The 16486-nt window shown below is 55.9% G+C and overlaps 1 protein-coding gene across 1 annotated transcript in view; it reads right to left on the bottom strand.

Annotated features, from left to right (window-relative positions):
- Positions 1-190: 190 nt before the first annotated feature.
- LOC120380832 overlaps positions 191-16486 on the bottom strand; it is an 80115-nt gene continuing 63819 nt past the window's right edge. The window contains exons 12-17 of the mRNA XM_039498730.1: positions 8128-8427; positions 7353-7679; positions 6847-7170; positions 6186-6518; positions 828-961; positions 191-584 (exon numbers count right to left, since the gene is read on the bottom strand). Of these exons, the coding sequence (XP_039354664.1) occupies positions 501-584; positions 828-961; positions 6186-6518; positions 6847-7170; positions 7353-7679; positions 8128-8427 (1502 nt within the window). The 3' untranslated portion in view covers positions 191-500. The remainder of the gene's footprint in view (positions 585-827; positions 962-6185; positions 6519-6846; positions 7171-7352; positions 7680-8127; positions 8428-16486) is intronic.

The following is a 16486-nucleotide window of genomic DNA, read 5'->3' as shown; positions in this document are numbered from 1 at the left end:
TGTCACTCAGTGCACACAACAAAATTCACACACACACACCACCCACAAAAATCCCAATGAAGAGCTAAATATGCAATATACAGCATGACAGACACAACTCTGGCAATGGTCCTGCCCCAGGGTGGGGGGCTGGCTGGCACAGGGTGTGGGGAAGGGACGTGGGGCCTCTCCCCTCCAGGGGGCGCTGGCTCTGATCCAGCCCCAGAGCAGGGACTGTTGGGCTCAGGAGGGTGGGAAGTGGGCGAGGGGTTGTTGCCTCGCTAGGGGCGCTGGTTCCCTGCATGATACGAGTTGTCCGGTCTCAGCCAAGCTCCGAGCAGGGCAGCATCCTCAGTGGCTGAGGGCTGATTAGGCCACGTGGGGTGAGCTCCTTGCTCCCCCCAGGGGTGTCTCCCAGGGGCACAGCACTGGTGGGGGGCAGCTGTGGGACTCAGGGCGGTGTCGCCAATGGAGCCAGGAGTCCTGGACCCTTGTCTCTGGGCAGATGGGGGCAGCAGCTTCTACACCACGCGCTGGATCACGTTCTTGTACTCGGGGCCACTCGCCTTCTTCAGCTGCACCATGGTGGAGAAAAACCACTTCACCTGCGGAGGGGGAGGGGCAGAGAGAGCAGGGGTGAGAGGGGTCAGCGCTGGGGGGAGCTGCTCTGTCTGTCTGTGTCATTCCTTCCTGCTTTTCTGTCTGTGTCTCATTCATTCAGTCTCTGTCTTATTCACCCATTCTCCTTTCTCCTTCATTCTTCTCTTCTTCCTTTTCCCTCCACGCTGCCCTCTACTGTGCTAAACTCATTAATTCCTTCGTTCCTACGTTCGTTCTTTCTCTCTCACCTTGAACAGGGTCACGGTGGCGCTGTAGCACACGCTCAAGAGGAAAAGGGTGATGAAAACCGAGATGCTGGACCAGAGGCCGCCCAGCTCCTCATCCTCGTCCTCGCTGCAAAACTCACCTGACATGATCACCTCTGTTGAGGAGAGAGAAAGAAACATCAGCTCTGACTCAGCCACTGTGACAGAAAGAGCTCGGACTGTGCATCCAACACCAACCCACCTATCCCCTTCTCTACCTACCCTTCCATCCCTCCACCATTCCTGCTCCAGACACACCCAGCCATCCTAAACCACACACCCCTCCACCCATCCATTTCTAGATACAACCATCCATCCATGACCACACATGCCTCCACCCATCCATTTCTAGATACAACCATCCATCCATCCATCCATCCTCACACATCCCTCTATCCATCCGTCTATCTATGACCACACCCCCCTCCATCTATCCATCTCTAGATATAATCATCCATCCATCCCCACACACGCTTCCACCAATCTATCCATGACCACACACTCCTCCACCCATCCATTTCTAGATACAACTATCCATCCATGACCATACACACCTCTACCCATCCATTTCTAGATACAACCATCCATCCATCCATCCATCCGTCCATCCGTGACCACACACCCCTTCATCTATCCATCTCTAGATACTATCCATCCATCCCTACACATCCCTCCACCCATCTATCTCTAGACACAACCCTCCATTCATTGAACCATCCATTACACGCATCTTCACTTGTTCTCTCCCTTTGCACACCCCCTCTCTCCCTCCATTCCCACAAGAGAGGTGGCTCAGGATCCCTTAGAGGGTAAATTCATAGGTGTGTGTGAGGTGCCAGGATGCGGCCGCAACAGGGGAGCCCCCTAAAGACCAGGATGGATGGATTTCACGCGTGTACCTCTATGACACTGATTCCAATGTACCTAAACACTCAGGAGTCACTTCTGATGGAACGCAGCAACCTCTGGGGCTGTTTCTTTAGGGCTCCCTTGGGTGGCACTGGGACGGTGGCATCTGGTGGCTGTTTATAGAGGTGGTCTCTCAGCTGGCACTGAGATGTGCCCCCTTTGGAGTGGGACACAGGGGCTGTTTAGATAGGGACTCCTTGCCTAAATGCCAAGCTGTAGCTGGCATGGGGTCTGCTGATCAGTATTGCTTTGATGAACAGAGCCATGAGTCATTTACTGACAGGGAGGCTCATGTTTATCTCTCAGAGGAAAGATGGTGACCCCTGTGTCACAGTGCCCCCTAGCATAGCAGTGGGGGCATTGAGGTCAGCTCTGACTGTGAGGGGAGAACACCCCATACTGAGCCCACTGCAGGTGTGCATGGCTTCTGGATGATGCAGGCCTCACTCCCCACGTAAAGGGGGCTCCGAGGATTTGTTTGGAGTTGGTAGCTGCTTCTTAGATGTGGGTGAGGTATCCCCATATAAACTGACTCCCGCATACTCCACCCCAGAGTCAGACATATCTCAGTGCCGGGGGAGGGGTCCTTGAATAACCAGCCCCCGTGTTCCACCTCAGAGGGGACACAACTCAGCACGGGGTGAGAGATTCCTGTAACACCTGTCCCAGAGACAGCTGTATCTTAGAGCTGGCTGTGAGTGGAGGGAGAACAGGCTGTGTGGCTGCCTCTGGGTGCATGTTTGTCTCTCTGTGTTGTGTGTCTCTCTGTGGGTACAAACACAACAGCCCAGGTGGGAGGGTCCCTGGGTCATGCCATGTTACATATGTGTCCATCTGTACCAGATGTCTCTCTCTCTCTCTCAGCAATCCCCCACTCTCTTACTGTGTGTGCCCCTGCGCTGCCCAGGATAACAGCATCCCACGAAGTGGGTATTCACCCACGAAAGCTCATGCTCCAATATGTCTGTTAGTCTATAAGGTGCCACAGGACTCTGTGCTGCTTTTACAGCCCTAACACTGCTGCTGCTGCTACCCACCCTTTGGCACCATGTGCCGAGCACTGGGCTTGGCACTGGTGTGGTCAAGCCCTGCGCTCGCCCATCCAGCCCTGGGGCTGACACACAGACACGGGTGCATGTGGGTGCCCTGTTGGGGCTAGGTAGGAGATGGGGCTCATGTGCGGGGCCATAGATGAGTCTGCATCCTCTGTCCCACCCCACTGCCGGGGCCCCATGTCACCAGAGCTAGTGAGACTTTAGGTGAGTCCCTGCTTAGTGTCTGCTCCAGATAACAGCCCTGGGTGCCAGAAGCTAATCCCTGGTGTGGGGTGTTTGCTGTCTGTTGCTCTATCACCCCCTCCTCAGCTACCACAGAGGGTTGGGGTGGAGGGAGACCCCTTAGTTTCTTAGCCAGCAGGAGTGGTGTGTGTAGGAGTCAGGGAATTTGAATTGCCTCCCTCCACTGATTCTGTCTCAAAACTCTCCCTGCTCCTCTCTGGGGTGAGATGGGATGTGGGGTAAATGTTGACCCTGACACAGCATCCCTCTGGGAATGCACAGGTTCTAGCCTAGAGGACCTTGCCTCAGTGGGATCCTAGAGATTGCTTAGCAATCCATCCATCCATCCATCCTTCCTCATCCATAAACACCCATCCATCCCTATATCTTCCATCCATCCCTCCTGATCTGTACCATCCATCCATCCTTCCTCATCCATAAACACCCATCCATCCCTATATCTTCCATCCATCTGTCCTGATCTGTACCATCCATCCATCCTTCCTCATCCATAAACACTCATCCATCCCTATATCTTCCATCCAGCCCTCCTGATCTGTACCATCCATCCATCCTTCCTCATCCATAAACACTCATCCATCCATCCCCATATCTTCCATCCATCCCTCCTGATCTGTACCATCCACCCATCCTTCCTCATCCCTAACCATCCATCCATCCCTATATCTTCCATCCATCCCTCCTGATCTGTACCATCCATCCGTCTTTCCTCATCCCTAACCATCCATCCATCCCTATATCTTCCATCCATCCCTCCTGATCTGTACCATCCATCCGTCCTTCCTCATCCCTAACCATCCATCCATCCCTATATCTTCCATCCATCCCTCCTGATCTGTACCATCCACCCATCCTTACTCATCCATAAACACTCATCCATCCATCCCTATATCTTCCATCCATCCCTCCTGATCTGTACCATCCACCCATCCTTCCTCATCCCTAACCATCCATCCATCCCTATATCTTCCATCCATCTGTCCTGATCTGTACCATACATCCATCCTTTCTCATCCATAAACACTCATCCATCCCTATATCTTCCATCTATCTGTCCTGATCTGTACCATCCACCCATCCTTCCTCATCCCTAACCATCCATCATCCCTATATCTTCCATCCATCCCTCCTGATCTGTACCATCCACCCATCCTTCCTCATCCATAAACACTCATCCATCCATCCCTATATCTTCCATCCATCCCTCCTGATCTGTACCATCCATCCATCCTTTCTCATCCATAAACACTCATCCATCCCTATATCTTCCATCCATCTGTCCTGATCTGTACCATCCATCCATCCTTCCTCATCCATAAACACTCATCCATCCATCCCTATATCTTCCATCCATCCCTCCTGATCTGTACCATCCATCCATCCATCCATCCTTCCTCATCCATAAACACCCATCCATCCCTATATCTTCCATCCATCCCTCCTGATCTGTACCATCCATCCATCCATCCATCCATCCTTCCTCATCCATAAACACTCATCCATCCCTATATCTTCCATCCATCCCTCCTGATCTGTACCATCCACCCATCCTTCCTTATCCCAAACCATCCATCCATCCTCATCTGTATCTTCCACCATCCATACGGATCTGTACCCACCCATCCGTTCTTGTTCCTAACCATCCATCCAATGTGCGGTCCATCTGTCCATCCATCCATCCTCATCCCTCACCGTCCATCCAGGCAACCCCATCCACTTATCTATCTATCTATCTATCTATCTATCTATCTATCTATCTATCTATCTATCTATCTATCTATCTATCTATCTATCTATCTATCCCTTTCAGTATTCATCCACCCCTATCCCTCCATCACCATCAGTACCCATTGACTCTCATCCATCCATTGCCATCCATCCTTTCCCAAACACGCGTAGTCAGACATTATCATATTTACCCATCCTTTCATCCTCCTCTGTCACTCACTCACTATGTGTAACAACCCCTTCATCCAGGCACCTGCCCATCCCCATCGGTACCAATCCAGTGCCATATGTGACTACCAATCCCTCACCATTCATTTATACATCCATTCATCCCCATCTCCACCATCCATCTATCACAGTCCATTCATTTATCCATCCATCACTCCTTCAGAAAGTGTGCCCATCCAACATTCGCCATCCATCCATCTATACCCCCCCAACACACCCCTCTAGCCATCCATCCACCCATCTGCAGATCCCCAGACATTTTTTCTATCCCTTGACATCGATTTATCCATTGGCATCCACCCTCTTTGAACCATCCAACCATTAGTCCCTGTGTACAGTGCAGTCTAGTTGCAGGCACACTGGGTGGGACACGCAGGACACCTGGATTCTGTTTCTAGCTCTGTCATTGACATGCTTAGTAATTTTGGGCAGGTACCTCCCCCTCTTGGTACCTCTGTTCTCCTCCTCCTCTTTCTCTATTTAGGCTGTGAGAAGGACTGTCTCCTGCTGTCTGTGCTGTTCGCCCATCCCAACAGGGTCCTGGTCTCAGTTGGGGGTATAGGGGTTAATTTAATCCAAATAATGATCTCCCTATTTCTCTCTTCCTCCTTGTGATATCTCAGTGTATTAGTCCTGCCATCTGAAGTATGTATCCATTTAATCATCTCTCTGAACACCTGGCCTTCCAATGGAGATTGGTTTGAATGTGTCTCTTCCTCTGCAGTATGTGTGTAACTGTGCATCTACCCCCCTCTCCATCACCGTTTCCATGGTGTGTATGGACTCGTGCATGTATAAATCCTTCCTTCCACGGCATGGACCCACATATCTACCCACCCTTCCTTCCATGGCAAACTACTCATATTTCCTTTCATGGCATCTACCTGTGTATCTCCCCATCCATCCATGGTATATATATATCCACCCATACAGGATCTGGGAATTGGCATCCCCAGTCTTATAGCATCTCAGGTTCTCCCAGCCTGCAACCTGGGACCTCGTCCACCTTGGGCGACCCACAGATTTCACCCAGTCACACTACAACAAGGAGACCTGGGTGTGAGCTCAGACTAGTTCCATTTATTCATTTGTTGTCACTGAGGGCACAGAGATTATTTACAGGAAGCTGTACTGGACAGTGCTAGCAGTGGGGCTGGGATGAGCCTTCTTCATTTACCAGAGACTTTGCTGACGCTGCGTTGGGTAAACTTCAATGAGAGGGCTTCGTGGATGACCATGCAGGTGTAGGTGTCCCCTCTGTTCCAGCTGGCTTTGCTGACTTTCAGCTTGCTGTAGAGGAAGAAGTTCGAGTCGCCGTCTCCATCCTTCATGGGCGGGGTGGTGATGTAGTCGGTCTCCTTTTCACCTTCATGGTTCTTCATCCACTGCACCGAGATGTCCTCGGGGAAGAAGCCCCGCACCAGGCAGGTGAGGCTGACGGAGTCTCCTTTGCTGATCAGCTCGTCATTGTGGGGGCGCAGGAGGTAGACGCCCGGGGCAGAGTGCTTGCCTTCAGTGAGTGGGGACGGAGGACACAGATGAGCCATGCACATTACTCGTCTGGGGCACGTGGGGAGAAGGATGGTGTGTGTGTGTATGTGTGTGTGTGTGGGGGGGCGGGGTAGGAAGATCCCCTCTCTCCTCCAGGATGGAGGGGCTGGGGACTGGGAGCTGGTATCTCTGGAGCACAATTTGAGGGTGGGGATTTGGGGATGCAAAGGGACTCAGGGGCCAGGATCCCAGGTTGTTGGGGGTTGAGGCTTCCCCTTAAGGAGCATCCCTCCCTGCTGGGGACCAGGACTGAGTCTCTCCCCTTAGGGACCCTCCTCTCCTCTTACCTGGCTTCTTGGAGATCGATTTGATGAGGGGCGAGATCAGCTCCGAGTGCTCCACTTTGCAGGTGAAGGTCTCTCCGGCCTCCCAGTCGCGGGTGAAGATGGGCATGGAGCTGGAGGCGGTGAAGGTGTCGTTGAACTGATCAGTGAGGGTCAGGGGATCAGGGATAACGGACCCTGGCTTCTCCCGGGACCAGACCACCTGGAGGCCGGAGTCGCTAGGCAGGTTGACCACCAGGCAGGTGAGCATGGGGCTCTGGGCCACGTACAGGGCAGCAGGAGACGGGGGCACCAGGAAGACTTGGATGTTGCTGGAAGATGTTTCTTCTGGGGACACGAGAGCCCAGGTCAGCTGCTAGGCCTGGTCTGCCCTGCCAAGCCCATCCCAGTCTCCTCTCACTCCCTGTCCTGTACAAAGCCCATCCCAGTCTCACATGCTCCCCTCCCCCCTCCCTCCCTGCCCGTGTCCCCCTCTCCTCTTCAGACAGCCCGTCCCTGCTCAGCGTCACCTTGGCACTTGCGGGCGCGGGCCTGCTTTTTGCTCCCGGTGCCCGGGTGGGACACCTGGCAGGTGTACGTCTTGCCCTCCAGCCACACGTCCTGGGAGACACTGGCATTGCTGCGGGTGCTGAAGGTGCGGCCGTCGGCGTCCTTCTTGGCAGGGGCGGTGTCCCCATGAATTAACCCGGACTCGCCGTCCACCAGCCATTCCACCTTCAAAGGCTCAGGGTAGAAGCCGGAGATGAAGCAGAGCAGCTGGATGGCACCTGGCTTGGTGGTGCAGGAGGAGTGGAGGACGTGCACCTCGGGGGCATGGGGTTCAATGGGGGTGGGCTCTGGGAGAAGGGGGACGGGTTAGTTGTTGTACAGACCCCTCCTGAGCCGCCCCCCGATCCCTGCAGCACGGCGCCCCCTACTGAGCCCTCCCTGCTCCCTGCAGCACAGCGCCCCCTGCTGAGCCCCCCCTGCTCCCTGCAGCCCAGCACCCAGTTTGCAGCCCTCTGCCCCTTTCCCTGCATTGCAGCCCCATCACTTCTCTTGGTGTGGTGTCTCTTTTCATCCCTCCACCCTTCGGTGCCTCCACACCCAACACTATCTACCTGCCCCCATTCACTCCCATCTCTCTGTGGTGTCTCTCTCCATCCACCCACCCACCCCAGCGACTCCATCAGCTCACAGCACTAGCAGGCTCCCAGCCTCTCTCCCTGAAGCAGTCAGCAGAGCAGGGACCTGCAAGACCCCCAACCCCTCCCTCCCCCCTGGGCCGCGCCGCGCCGTCTCTACTTGGGATTTCCTTGGAGATGCTGCGGCTGGTGGGCTGGTGCTTTACGGTGCAGCTATAGGTGTTAGACGTCCAGCTGCTGGCCGGGACGGTGACCTGGCTGCTGAGCGAGTAGAGGCCGCTGGAAGGTTGCAGCATGGAGGGATAGGTCCTCACGCCCGAGGAGCCGACGTTGGGGCTCCATGTCACGGTGACCGGCTCGGGGAAGTAGCCTTTGGCCAGGCAGCCAAAGGTGACCGGGGAGGTGGTGACTTCGCCGGTGCAGGAGGTCAGGGGGAAGACAGACGGGGCCGTGGCACTAACTGCAAAGGGAGAGAGGGTGAGGCCATGAGACACAGCCCCACTGAGCCCTGCCGCGCTCCGTGCAGCACAGGCCCTAGCGGGGCACTGGGGCAGCACTCAATGCCGGGGGAGAGCGTCCCCTAGCGAGCCCCACTCTGCTCCATTCACACAGCACAGTTTGGGGTGAGACTGTTGACAGTTGCAAGGTCTTACTAACGTCTGTGTGTAAGTGGGCACCTGAGATAGGCTGCCCCCCGTCTTCCAGGTTGTGTCACAGACCGACCAGGATCAGGGCCCCCAGTTCACTTGGTGCTAAACAGACCCTGTTGTACTAGTGATTTTAGCTTGGGTACAAATATTAAATGTTATATTCTCATTAGGCTTCTAGGTGGTAACATCATTGGCCACTGCTGGCTCGTAAGCATTTCTATGGCTCAAACGCACGTGGTTAGATATCCTCGGAAAGACTGGGACCGTCCAATAGAACCTGGGACATATGGGCCCTTTGGGTTAGAGTTCGGGTTATAATTATACACGGGGAGGAGGATGAAGGGTTCGCGGTTAGGGTTAGGTGCTGGGGTTAAGGGCTATAGGTTGCAGGATAGAATTAAGGGCGATGGTTTAATGGTTTGGGTCAAATACCCTTCCACCCTCAAGTTCAATATTTGGCATGTTGTGATTGAATTTCTAGCCATTCAACCATCAGATTCCTACCGGGTCTGATGCCATTTCTCAGAGGGAATTACTGAGACTCTTGGGTCCTCACCAAAGATTAATTTGCAAGTTCTGATAGTTCTTGTGTTGGGATGTTTGATACCAGACTGGAGACACCAAAACTCTGATACTCAGAGGGTCAAGCTGGGGAGGTTCGGGTTAGAGCTGGGGTTATGGTTAGGGGTATAATTGGTTGTTAGTACTTGTATCACAGTGGTCTAGAAAACCCAGTCTAGGACCAGGACTCATTACACCGGGAGCTTTACAGAGAAATAACAATGAGGACTCTACCGATCCCAGCACCATTGCAGCCTGAGCAATCTAAAGTCAGGGTTCAGGGGAGAAGGTTGGGACGTTGGGGTTAGGGGTTAGGGGTTGGGTTTGAAGAGGGGGTCAGAGTTGGGGGTCAGAGTTAGGGAGGAGGGGTTAGAGAGCTGGGGTTAAGGATGAGGCTAGGACTCTAGGGAAAGGGGGAGGATTAGGGTGCTGGGGTTAAGGAATGGGTGCATCTGTCGGGGGTTAGGATGCTGGGGTTAGGGTAATGGTTAGGGAGCTAGGATGGAGTTGGGGGGGTCTAAGCAGTTGGGTTTAAGGTTTGGTTTAGGGTCATAGTTCTGGGGTTCGGGTAAAAAAACCTTCCCTCCCCCAAACTCAGTAGTCGACTGGTTATCACCACCCCTAGCTCACGGCCTTCCTAGCCAGGTTCCCACTCAAGAAACCACTTGGATTCTAACCAATTGGGATGAAGATTTTCTGGACACTTTCCCAAACTCTGCAGGAGAAATCTCCCAAGAAGTCCAGCTGCCTCACTTTGTAGGTGCCCAGAGCTGAGGCGCCTTGGGGAGCACTTACCGGGGTCTGCATCTCCAGTGGGCTTTAGCCGGAGACATCAGAGCTCGTTCCCCCGGAAAGGAAGCCCAACGTGTCTCCAGCTGAGTGCGCTGCAGAAACGGAGCCAGCTCAACTCAAAGGCCAAGTTGGGAAGCTGAGCCCTGAGCTGTCGCCTCTGAGCTGCCAGTTACGTCCAGCCCCAGGCAGCCGAGCTCACATCTAGCTGTGCTGGGAATCCCCCTGCCTGGCTCTCAGCATGGAGCATGAGCGCAGAGCTGCTGTATGGAGGCAGGGCCGGCTCAGGGAGACGCGTTCCTGCACTCGCTGAGTTCAGGGGGTTCCCTCTGGCAAGGGATACACCAAAGGGGAAATTTGTGCCTCAGTTTAGAAAGATTTTGTTTGCAAATATTTGTTACTGGGCTAAAGATAGGAGACAATAAAATCCCCTTAAAAGAATTCAGCTGTTCCCCCGAATGTCTAGTTGCAGCCCCCCAACTCTGAGCAACCCACATCTGCAAATGGCCCTCAGTCCTGACCCCCAGCCTCCTGCTCGCCCAGCCCTGGGGTCCCCCCGCACTCTGCCGGTTCCATCGTTACCAACGTGCAGCCCCTGCTAGCCCAGCCCTGAACTCCCCCACCCAGCTCTGCCAGTGCCCCCCACACTCACACCGCAGCCCCTGCTAGCCCAGCCCTGCTCCCTCCAGCCCTACCGCAGCCCCTCACTCTCAACCTGCAGCCCCCTGATACCCCAGCCCTGGCTCGTCCACAGCTCTGCTGGTGCCCCTCACTCCTGACCTGCATCCCCTGCTAGCCCAGCCCTGCCGGTGCCCCTCACTCCCGACCCGCAGCCCCTGCTAGCCCAGCCCTGCCCCCGCCAGCTCTGCCGGTGCCCCTCACTCCTGACCTACATCCCTGCTAGCCCAGCCCTGCCCTCCCCGTCCTACCAGTGCCCCTCACTCCCGACCTGCATCCCCTGCTAGCCCAGCCCTGTCCCCCCAGCTCTGCTGGTGCCCCTCACTCCTGATCCGCAGCCCTCTGCTAGCCCCAGGGCCGGCTTCAGGCCCCAGCATGCCAAGCGCGTGCTTGGGGCGGCATGCTGCGGGGGGCGCTCTGCCGGTGCCTGGGAGGGTGGCAGGTGGCTCCGGTGGACCTCCCGCAGGCGTGCCTGTGGATGCTCCACCGAAGCTGTGGGACCAGCGACCGCCAGAGCGCCCCCTGCGGCGTGCTGCCATGCTTGGGGCGGCGAAATTGCAAGAGCCACCCCTGGCTAGCACAGCCCTGTGCTCCCCTGCAGCTCTGCCGAGGCCCCTCACTCCCGACCCGCAGCCCTTGCTAGCCCAGCCCTGCCCCCCCCAGCTCTGCCGGTGCCCCTCACTCCTGACCTGCATCCCCTGCTAGCACAGCCCTGCCCCCCTAGCCCCGCCAGTGCCCCTAACTCCCGACCTGCAACCCCTGCTAGCCCAGCCCTGGGCTCCCCCCAGCTCTGCTGGTGCCCTTCACTCCTGACCTGCATCCCTGCTAGCCCAGCCCTGCCCCCGCCAGCTCTGCTGGTGCCCCTCACTCCTGACCTGCATCCCCTGCTAGCCCAGCCCTGCCCCCGCCAGCTCTGCTGGTGCCCCTCAGTCCTGACCTGCAGCCCTCTGCTAGCCCAGCCCTACCCCCAGCTCTGCTGGTGCCCCTCACTCCCGACCTGCATCCCCTGCTAGCCCAGCCCTGCCCCCCAGCTCTGCCGGTGCCCCTCACTCCTGATCCGCAGCCCTCTGCTAGCCCCAGTGCTGGCTTCAGACCCCAACACGCCAAGCGCGTGCTTGGGGCGGCAAGCTGCGGGGGGCGCTCTGCCGGTGCCTGGGAGGGCGGCAGGTGGCTCCGGTGGACCTCCCGCAGGCGTGCCTGTGGATGCTCCACCGAAGCTGTGGCACCAGCGACCGCCAGAGTGCCCCCTGCGGTGTGCTGCCGTGCTTGGGGCGGCGAAATTGCTAGAGCCACCCCTGGCTAGCACAGCCCTGTGCTCCCCTGCAGCTGTGCTGAGGCCCCTCACTCCCGACCTGCATCCCCTGCTAGCCCAGCCCTGGGCTCCCCCCAGCTCTGCCGGTGCCCCTCACTCCCGACCTGCACCCCCTGCTAGCCCAGCCCTGTGCTCCCCTGCAGTTCTGCTGAGGCCCCTCACTCCCGACCTGCATCCCCTGCTAGCCCAGCCCTGGGCTCCCCCCAGCTCTGCCGGTGCCCCTCACTCCCGACCTGCAACCCCTGCTAGCCCAGCCTCACTCCCGACCTGCACCCCTGCTAGCTCAGCCCTGTGCTCCCCTGCAGTTCTGCTGAGGCCCTCACTCCCGACCTGCATGACCTGCAACCCCTGCTAGCCCAGCCCTGGGCTCCCCCCAGCTCTGCCGGTGCCCCTCACTCCCGACCTGCAACCCCTGCTAGCCCAGCCCTGCCCCCTCTAGCCCTGCCAGTGCCCCTCACTCCCGACCCGCAGCCCCTGCTAGCCCAGCCCTGGATCCCTATATCACAGCTTATAGGTGGAGTGTGAGAAAAGCACCTCTGTTTCCCCATCTCTGCCTGGGAGCAGGGGCACAGCCTGGCCTGTGTTACCCATCCCGGCCCCCCCAGCTCTAACCCACTAGACCCCACTGCTCTCCCAGAGCTGAGGAGAGAATCCAGGAGTCCTGGCTCCCAGCCCTCCCCACTGCTCTAACCACCAGTCCCCGCTCCCCTCCCAGAGCCAGGGAGAGAACCCAGGAGTCCTGGCTCCCAGCCCTCCCCACTGCTCTAACCACCAGCCCCCACTCCCCTCCCAGATCCAGGGAGAGAACCCAGGAGTCCTGGCTTCCAGCCCCCTCCCCCAACTCCAGACCGCACTCCCCTGCCAGAGTTGGGGAGAGAACCCAGGAGTCCTGCTCCTCTCTCTATAAAGTTTTCTTCTCTAAAGGGCTCACTCTGATGGAGTTAAAAGACCCCCTGTACTCACCCCAATAGCAGCCACTTTCCTCTAATTTACTCACCAAATTCTCAGCTGTGGTGGGTCGCGGCCCAGCACTGTAGACTGGGGAGTCGTGTACCTGCGTCCCACTGTGGCCTGTGTCAGTCGGACTGTTCAGCTGAGGTTTCTTTGCCTGTTGGGCATCCCCCCTTCTCTTCCCAAATGGTCACCAAAGCTAATTATAGGTTGTTGTCGCTCAGTGACGCCCACGCAGGCGCTGTCCGTGGTGAAGCTGGCGAGAAGGTGTGAAAATTGGACTGGATGGGGGCAAACACTGGGGTGAAAAAACAACTGTCACTTCTCTCAACTTCCCCTTTTCGGCCCCTATTGGTCGTTTGCTGTGTCTCACCAGAGATTTGGTCATGGAGCCTGCAGACCTCTGAAAAGATTGAAGTCTCTGGGGGGTGGTGGTGGGGCCTTTTAGAGAACCTGACATGGGGTGCGTGTGTGTGAAGAACCAGACTTTACTGCTGTCCTGGAGCCAGGGGCAGAATCCAGGAGTTCTGGCTCCCAGCCCCCCCGTTCTAAGCCACAAGACTCCCCTCCCGTCCCAGAGTCAGGGACAGAACCCAGGAGTTCTGGCTCCCAGCCCCCCCCCCCCGTTCTAAGCCACAAGACTCCCCTCCCGTCCCAGAGTCAGGGGCAGAACCCAGGAGTTCTGGCTCCCAGCCCTGCCCCGTTCTAAGCCACAAGACTCCCCTCCCATCCCAGAGTCAGGGGCAGAACCCAGGAGTTCTGGCTCCCAGCCCTGCCCCGTTCTAGCGGTAGGTCTGGGATAGACTGATCCTGGAAAGGAAAGGATAGTGAGATGATAGCTATTCTAATGTTTCCTTGCAGCACATCTCTCTGTATGCATCACAAGCTCTTAAAGGACTGAGTGATCTAGTGGGTTCGTGTGTGTAGGGGGCTGGGAGCCAGGGCTCCTGGGGTCTATCTGTGACTCTGGGAAGGAGCCGGGTGTGGTGGAGTGGAGAGGTGCGGGGGCTGACAGCCAGGGCTCCTGGGTTTTATGCCAAGCTCTGTGGAGTCCCTTCTGAGGTTGGAGTCCCACCATTTTTTGGGTTTAGGATTCTCAGTTCTGAATGTCCTGACTTGCCTTTCTCTCGGACAGAGCTCCCGCAAGCCCCCTCTGTGTTCCCTTTGTTCCCCTGTTGTGACGACATCGCCAGGAGCCCCACTTGTGAGGTGACTGTAGCCTGCCTAGTGACCGGCTATTTCCCAGAGCCCGTGGACATCAAGTGGAATTCCAGCAGAGTGACCAACGGGATCAAGACCTTCCCAGCCACGGCACAGAGCAGTGGCAGGGCCTTCACCCTCGTCAGCCAGCTCACCATCCCTGCCTGGGACCTGGTGCACAACACCTACCAGTGCAGTGTGGAGCACACCCCCTCCCGTAAAAAGATAGATGTGGAGATCACGAATGGTGAGCTACGTTGGGATGCCAGAGAATGACGAAAGGACTGAGGCGGAAGGGTGCACTAGAGTGTCAGAGGGAGTGGGGGAGATAGAATGATAGAGTCCATGGAAGGGAGGATAGAGAAGAAAAGGGATGGATGTATGGATGAACAGAGACGAGGGAACGATGGAGGGAGTGAAAGAGAGAGGGAAGGATGGTACAGAGCATGGGCTAGGTGGGTGGACAAATGGAGATACAGAAGTATGGATGGAAACAAGGCGGGATAGCTGGAGAGATGAAAGAAAGAGTGATAGAGAGATGTAGTGGTGCCGAGGGAAGGAAGGAGGGAAAGGTAAAACTTTCCTCTCTCCGTTGTCATTCAGGACTTGAGCACATTGTGCTCAGTGCTGTACAAATGCAATTGATTCATGATTCTGACCTGGTATCCATTTTCTCTCTCTGCTGCCAGTATGTGAGGCTCTTATTCATCCTGAGGTTCGCCTCCTGAGCCCCTCCTGTGAGCGCAACACCATGGAGAAGCAGCTGGAGGTGGTTTGCCTCCTCCTGAGATTCAGCCCAGGTGCAGCCAAAGTGGAATGGCTGGTGAACGGCGAGAAGAGGAACCTTCCCACCATGGACTTCTCCACTGGGAAGGGCACAGACGGCACCTACATGGGCCAGAGTCGAGTGAACATCACCAAGGAGAGCTGGGAGCAGGGGGACGTCTACACCTGTCAAGTGACCCACCCAGTGAGGGGAACGGAGTACTCCATGCACAACACCAGCAAGTGCTTGGGTGAGGGGCTGCGGCCGTGCACAGTGGGGTGGGATGAAGGGTTACCTGGAAACCAGCCTCGCCTAAGGGTAGGTGGGACTGTGCCCAGAATCCCAGGGTGACATAGAAATACAATAGAGAGATGGATATTGGGAGTGGGTGGGGAGAGGGATGGATGGATGCAGTGATAGATACGGTGGTTGGATGGATAGAGAGATAGATACTGTGCATAGAAGGGGGAATAACTGGAAGGGAAGATGGATATGATGGTTGGGTAGAAAGATAGGTCTGATGGATGGATGGAGAAATTAGATGTGTATAAGTGAATAATTATTAATAAAGAGATGGAGCTCTTGCACAGGAAAGTGTAGATGGAGAGACAGAAAGTGCTACGGGATTTTTCGATAGCTAAAAAGAGGCTTTTTTTCAATGGTTTCTATCTTTCTTCCTTCTAACATCCCATGAAATTGAGGGATCACAAAATTAGGGGAATGACAGTACCCCTCTAAGAGGGGAGGGATAGCTCAGTGGTTTGAGCATTGGCCTGATAAACTCAGGGTTGTGAATTCAATCCTTGAGGGGGCCATTTAGGAACTGGGGTAAAAATCTGTCTGGGGATTGGTCCTGCTTTGAGCAGGGGGTTGGACTAGATACCTTCTGAGGTCCCTTCCAACCCTGATATTCTTTGATTCTGTAATGCCCATCACTGTAGTATCCTTCATGGTGCAGGGAATTCATGGAGTCTGCTGCCCTTCTTTCCCTATTGAAACGAGTCCTTTGTATTTCTCAGCCTGCCTCAGTAACTCAGTGGCTCCATCCGTCTCTGTCACTGAGCCGTCTTATGATGACCTGATTGGGGAGACTGCCCGTGTGACGTGCCGGGTGCTGGGCTATAGCTTGGTAGATGTTCAGGTGGCTTGGGAAGTGGATGGGAAAGCCAGCTCTGATGCGGAGACGGGAAACCTGGAACAAGCCAATGGGACCCAGAGCGTCACCAGCACCCACGAAATAACCTTGGAGCAATGGAAGAGCAGGACCAAGTTCACTTGCAAAGTGACACTTCCTTGTTTTGTAGAAGTCAGCCAGGATATGCCACTCATGGACACAAGTGAGTACGTCTGCGTTTACGTCCCAACTCCCTGTGCGAACTCAGCCAAAGTCACTTTACTCTCGCTCTGTGCCCGAGCCTGCAAAGTGGGGATAAGGGTCCTTGTTTCTCTCAGCCAGTGTCTGTTTCTGGAACAGGGGCTCTCTTTCACGTCCCTTCGTCGGCTCACAGGAGGGAGTTGCGGTCTCGGTCTGGGCTGGTAGACACAACCACAATAATAGTAAGGGTGCATGTTCTCAGACCAGCTTCTGCCATGGAAAATGAGGCCCTTGCAA

The sequence above is a fragment of the Mauremys reevesii genome, linkage group 13 (assembly GCF_016161935.1).
Source record: "Mauremys reevesii isolate NIE-2019 linkage group 13, ASM1616193v1, whole genome shotgun sequence".
NCBI classification, from domain to species: domain Eukaryota; kingdom Metazoa; phylum Chordata; order Testudines; family Geoemydidae; genus Mauremys; species Mauremys reevesii.
The sequence above is the reverse complement of the archived record's forward strand: the minus strand, read 5'-3'. Positions and strand labels throughout refer to the sequence as shown.